The sequence below is a fragment of the Varroa destructor genome, unplaced genomic scaffold, assembly GCF_002443255.2.
Source record: "Varroa destructor unplaced genomic scaffold, Vdes_3.0 BEIS01000003.1, whole genome shotgun sequence".
NCBI classification, from domain to species: domain Eukaryota; kingdom Metazoa; phylum Arthropoda; class Arachnida; order Mesostigmata; family Varroidae; genus Varroa; species Varroa destructor.
In genome coordinates this window covers 31,849,609-31,855,805 of record NW_019211456.1, presented here as the reverse complement: position 1 = coordinate 31,855,805, position 6,197 = coordinate 31,849,609, and the positions used below count along the sequence as shown (strand labels likewise).

At 41.0% G+C, this 6,197-nt stretch overlaps 1 protein-coding gene across 5 annotated transcripts; it reads left to right on the top strand.

The window, feature by feature from the left end:
• Positions 1-622: 622 nt before the first annotated feature.
• Positions 623-5,656, top strand: LOC111247581 (uncharacterized). 5 transcript variants are annotated; one of them, XM_086983822.1, is made up of 5 exons: positions 623-1,132; positions 1,953-1,989; positions 3,389-3,542; positions 3,957-4,718; positions 5,208-5,656. In XM_086983822.1, exons 3-5 carry the CDS (start codon positions 3,447-3,449, stop codon positions 5,526-5,528), a joined length of 1,179 nt encoding a protein of 392 aa, XP_086839948.1. In that variant the 5' UTR covers positions 623-1,132; positions 1,953-1,989; positions 3,389-3,446; the 3' UTR covers positions 5,529-5,656. The 5 variants fall into 5 exon arrangements, with proteins under 5 accessions (XP_086839948.1, XP_086839947.1, XP_086839946.1 ...); XM_086983821.1 differs by having other exon boundaries at positions 624-1,132; positions 1,953-2,059; XM_086983820.1 differs by lacking the exon at positions 1,953-1,989 and having other exon boundaries at positions 639-1,132.
• The last annotated feature ends 541 nt before the right edge of the window (positions 5,657-6,197 follow it).

Below are 6,197 nucleotides of genomic sequence, written 5' to 3'. Positions count from 1 at the left end.
TCTAAAGCCGTGTGGATTATTTTAATCTCAGTCTAATGTGATAATGTTCGTTATAACGATAAATTTTGTTCTGGTACAGTAAAAAGCTAAATAGTTTTTTGTATTTCCACTAATTGTGAACTACGTACTATTGGCAAAATCTTGTTTTTAAAGTAAATGTTGTTTGAGTGGGTCAAACTGTAAATTTTTAGAAAATTTTTTAGTTCCTGGGGGATGGTGCTTTCAATCTTGGCGAACTATTCCACTTTGCCGAACTGTAATCAAATCGACAACAATTATTCAATGGCCTGTTAAATGGACGCATTAGGCTAAAGGGTAGGCTGAGAGGCCACTTTCTCGAAGGAAACGTTTAGCCTACTCGAGGTCAGACAAAGGTTCGTGAGCGAAGCGTGAGTAGTCATAGGTCTATTGACTGTCCGAAAGTATATTCATTTGAAAGATATACGTAGTTAAGATATAAACACGTAAAGTTTTATAATGTGCAATGAATTAAAAAACATTCTTATGATCATGTCATATCTCACTGTTCACCACGAAGCCCCAGCAAACTCACTAGAAGTTCTTCTTCCTCGACAATTTGAACGATGACACTAAAAAGTTAGCATTGCGCCGGTTTTTCGTCTCGCTATCGTATCGTTTTGCATTAGTCGGCTCTTTAAGAGCGTTCGAGATTCTCTGGTCTGGACCCAGTTGCTGTGTCTATGACTGAACTCGGAAGGAAACGAAACACACCAGCTTGAGGCCGGAGAGAGGAGACCGTCTTGTCTCTGCTTATAACGACGAAAATGGCGGGTCGAGAAAGGCTACGAAAAAAAGCGGGCGACGAACCATTGCCTTTACTGAGCGATCGACGTTTCCTGTTGCCTCGCTTCTCCGAGCTGGCCGTTCACGAATGGCTACGGGGCTATAGCGTACCACCAAAAGTGGTTTGAGTTCTCACCGTTGACCTGCAGGTCGCTACGGCGCCAGTTGTTGCTGTATAGAGCAAACGAACAGGGAAAAATAAGCAACAAGAAGGCCTGTTTGACCATAAATCGATCCAACGTGAACTAGCAAGCGGAACTATAAAAGCAATCGTGTTAAAAGTGTGAAAGAAAACAAAGACTGACTAAAGCGACACGAGACACAACATGTGAGTCACGAATCCAATAATATTTGGGAACATCAGAAGCGATCCGGTACACGTAGCGGTGTATCTGGATCTGAATAATCCGCCGCAATATGCTGAGAAGTAATATTGGGCCTGTTTTCGTTTTGGCAAAATCACCTTCCTGTGATCGGACCAGTTGCGGTGACGAACCCTCGAGTGATACGAAAGCGTTGAAAATTGACTTTGCAACGGCCTATCTAGCCAGCAGCCAAACAATACTAACGTATTCGTCTAGAACAAGATCTTATTTATTCATTCAGTGTAATTGTAAATAAATTAGCTCAACTATTGTGCATCTAAGATATAAAACCTACTCAGTCGGAGGGCAATTTAACTATAGTTTTATTTTTTATTGTTGGGTATCGATCCATCATACAGAACCAACTGGCTAGCATAGATAAATATTCATCGTTAATATAGTGATTATAGACTGAGGTCTTCCGAGTTCAAGGACGGAAATTCTATAATAGTATTAGCGTTGCGGGCCTTCGGCTCTACTAAATATCTGTCGTTTTCTCAGACGGTGGTATGTGACCAATTGCCAAGCTTTCATTTACCAACTAAATCTTTTTAACATCCGATCCGAAGCGCGTCGAACTATCGGTAGCCCAATTTATACAGTATATATTATAGTATAGTATATATTGGAAATTTTCTCCGAACATACAAAACGACCGAGTACGTCCTACGTATGTAATACATAGCAGTAAGCTGTGATCGAATGTCTAACGATTAGGTAACGATATGGAACGTCGACAAATCTACGGTACACTAATATTGCGATCTTTTGTTATGATTTTAGTTCACCGAAGCCGCGAATTACTAAGCAGTTCTGCCACGTCAGTCATTTTCGCCTATCCAGTTTAAAGTACTTTCTTTAATTTTTACGAGATGAATCTTCACCGTCCGGTGTGTATGGGCGATGGGGGCATGCCGCAGTGAGAAACATAGTACAGATTGACCGAATCATCAGTTACCGATGCCTGCAACTGACACTCATTTTGTCTGAGATGTCTCATACTGATTGGTACTACCATACGACTCTGCTATAGCAGTTATTTGGAAGATTTCCGTTTAACAGATACGTGCCCTCCCTATTCGTTATCCTATACCTGCAGGAATGATGCTGTTCTACGAGGAGAAAAGTATCCACAAACACAAGTTGTAAAATTGTACCCTATAGGAAATTGTTATCGGGTGTTTGTTTGGGTCTCTCTTGTTATCCTATGTCGCTGATGAATACTATGCCCAAGGGGTCAAAATAGGCTGATGCGACGTAAAAAGTATGTATATATTCTTATTAGTGGCAAATTCCAATTGTTATCGAAATAAGTGTTTCAGTAATTTAAAAATAACTGCCGTATTATAGTTAAGTAAGCTGCGCGCAAAAGCGTTTCCGTCATGGTGCAGCACTGACGTGGATTCAGGGACACGTAACCTAGGCTAGACATGCAGCTGGGCATGGACTCACTTTGTTCTATACTGTAAGGAGCCAGCCGTCTGAAACATTACTTAGCCGTAGTAACCTTCAAACATCTATTTATTTTACGGAAATGTCCGCTATTACTAAGGAAAAATTACTATTAAGCAGTTCTTAAGCTGTTATTTACGATTAGGTGAAGAAGGTGTCATTTGTCGTTGTCGAAAGCGTTCATGTTGAAAGCGTGACTCAATGTTTGCGCGTCGCTGATTTAACAATATCATGATTTATCAATTGACTGCTATAATTTACTATAATTACGCTTCACCCGCACTGCGAAGGGGGCAATATTTACTACCTTAGACGATAATATTTATTCTTTATAGTGTGACAATAGCGTTGTCGGGCTACCAGGCTCCGATAGAGAGAGGACACTGAAGCTGACAACTTACGTATAAATCCATTTTGGGAATATCGGCCAATTGTGTAGGCCGCGATTGGCCTACACAATCGGCGAGATTATTTCTCCTTCGTCAACACGCTATATTCAATTTCATCAAATAGCTGGGTTTTTTTTTCATTTGAGTGGATATGTTTGAGCGTAGTTCATGTAATGACTTTACCAGTTTACAGTCCCCTCCCGCAGGGTTTGGATAGTTGTTTAGTACTAAGTCATGCTTATCCACGCTAGTCCCATTAATACTCTATCTTTGATATCCGGCCACGTCCATAGATTATATAAAACCGAGTGCATTTTGTTCAAAGACAACGACATATTCTACGTACCTATATGTCTCATGAGCAGAACATTTGTTCAGGTCACTACTGTCAGCCGGCTTCGTGGAAGGTGCGGACGAGGCAGAACTTCGAGTGCAAATGCTGTCGGAGTTCAGGGCTAGCCTTAATTCAATGAAGGCTGTTGGACTGATGCTAGGAATGCCTGGTTGTGAGCCCGAGAACTGTAAGAAAAAGGTACGTCTGCTAGGCCACACAACAACGCTACTAAACATTGCGGAAGTAACAGTCGATGAGTTCTTACCGCCTGTGAACACTGGAGTAGACACAAATGCTAAGGCAGTCAAATTAGATATAAAAAGGTTTACATTTTTTAGTATATGTTATTTGTTGAGCTCCTGGGTTTGCAAATACGACATGCGTCCCTACGCGAGACGCAAAGCGGTCCTAATTTATTGTCAAAACTATCATTATGTGAATTGCAGCGTTTACTCAGATCAGATGAATATTTCACAATGGCTCTGCTGCAGCATACTTCAAATTCGCCTACAAAGACTAAAATATCCAGTCGTTCTATTAGTTTTTCGTATTTAAATATATATAATCTGTGCACTGCGTTTCTGTCTGCTGTTTATCTTTCGGCACGATCAGGTCTGGCTTTGGAGCATTCGAGCATTACACTTCATGCTATTTCTTCTGTGGATCGTCGACCTGTGGGATCATGCGGCAGCGATGAGCGGTTCCGTGCTATGGAACCGCTCTCTGTTAGGCGTACTTCACGTGAATGCAATATTCAATTCTATCTATTTCAACATGGAAGCAAACATTCTACTTCTTAAAAACATAGTTCAGGATCTGTCGAGGATTGTCCGCAAATTCGAAACCTCACCACGGGCGACCAGTGTTTATCGGCATGTTTCGATTGTCGCACTTGGCCTTTTCTTTCTAACCTTCAGCGCTCGCTTGATCGAGACGTTCTACGTGACAGACTTCAGAAGCGTCGCGGTTGGCACCCAACACATTGTTGCCGGCCTTCTGTTGTTCAGCAGTCTGTATTATACGACGATTTTTATGAGCGTAGTGTTTTACCAATTGAATCTCATTACGATCAGAGTTACGGCTCATGCAAAGGAGAAGCCAATTCAGGGTATCCGACAGCACGAAATGGTAGGCCGTCTATTAAACGATCATGTCAACAAAATCTTCGGCTTGCCCATCTTGTTGATGAACGTAACAATGGTCTTTCTCACCCTAGATTTGTTATTTACATTAAATAGGCAGGTCTCGAACGATAGATGGCTATCAACGTACCTACAGAGCCTCAGCGGTATTCTTCTCATGATGGTAATGGTCGAGATGGCGTGCAGGATGTCGAAGTCGTCCATGGTTCTTCCCGACCTCATCTATGACCAGGTTTATAACTGCAAACTGTTCTGCACCAATTGATCATCTGCCCGATAGGTAGAAGTGCAGGTTGGCTCGCCTATTAATTAGTGTGTAACATTCTAAACACGATAGATGATTCGAGTACGACTACTCAAGTAGACTGTGTTAGCACTTCGTTTATTTCTCAAGGAGGTGTGATGTGAAATGTGTGTCGTTGATAGTATTATTAGGCTTGGTACTTTATACTTGAAAGAAATATACAATTGTGAGTAAGTTTACATTATGCTATAGAACGACTCGAGAAATGCATTGTTTTTTTACCTAAACTTCGCTTAATAACTGCAAACGCTAGTTCGTGAAACTATTTAATAATATCGGTCCATATATGCCTTACATTAAATAAATCGGCTACCAAAAACAAAAGTTTCACTTGTAGCTTTCCTCTACATTAGCATTCAGGTAGCTTAATTTACCCACTGCCGTTGTAATTCTCTTGTGTGACTCTGTCATTTTAAGATCTTGACTCGAAAAGTGACGAGCAGAAGCTCGATTCATCAGTGCGACCTGTTTTTGGCTAATTTTCGTCGGTTCTCCGTTCGTGTTTGGAACGATATAGCCCTTGACCGTAAGCTCATTCTCATTTTTACTGGGGTTATCGGTTTCTACGCGGTTATACGAGCCCAAAGAGTGCCGAACTCGCTGCCGCTCCACATGTTAATCAACTACGATTCGGCGGAAATGGCTTTTGTGAAAACTGACCATTATAGCAGTCCTCACAATTTTCAGCCGCTAGTTCAGCCGCTACATACGAATTATAGCGTCAATGATTTGCTCTAGCTCAGAGATTTCCTATTGTTATGATAAGACGGACAGAACCAGATCTAAGAATGCGAGGAAAAGAGGATGATATCATGGCAATGTACTGGAATAAAAAATAGATCAGGTAATAATAACAAGCGATCAAACGTGTGTTCAAAGGTATATATTCGATATAGTGCAGCGACCTAATAATGGAAATTTTGCATTAGAAAATATTCAAGCTTTGTTTGTTTAAGTTATTACGCTTATCGTTGTGGAATTTTATAAACATACGCTTCTATTTAAACATACTCGTGTATATTTAAGGGTACATAGCGAAAATGCTATCTAGCGCATATTTCACTTCAGCGACACACAAGATATTCTCGTATCAGATAGGTTTTTCTAAAGAAATCGACACCGTCAGTCTTCCTCCCGAAATCAGCTTTGGCCGAACGGTTCATTCACAGACAACATATGTGTATTTGGTAGACGTAGTATAATTTCAATGACTCGTTTCTAGTTGTTGCGCGTTCTCCGACGACCTGAGCGATTATAGGATCGGTCGTTTTTACCTTGAGGCCCAAACATCATTTACCGAATAAACTCAAGGCGCAAGCGTTGGTTCAACAGAGATCTGCACCGAAACCTCTTTCTCTGTATAGATGGAAGTAAAGCCTATTCCATTTTACAGATCTTTTGATTCAG

Coding starts and splice junctions, on each gene's coding strand:
- LOC111247581 (XM_086983818.1), top strand. CDS start 2,600: ATGCAGCTGGGCATGGACTCACTTTGTTCTATACT. Junction 3,543..3,956: donor CCGAGAACTGTAAGAAAAAG/GTACGTCTGCTA, acceptor CGGCACGATCAG/GTCTGGCTTTGGAGCATTCG. Junction 4,719..5,207: donor CCGACCTCATCTATGACCAG/GTTTATAACTGC, acceptor TGTCATTTTAAG/ATCTTGACTCGAAAAGTGAC.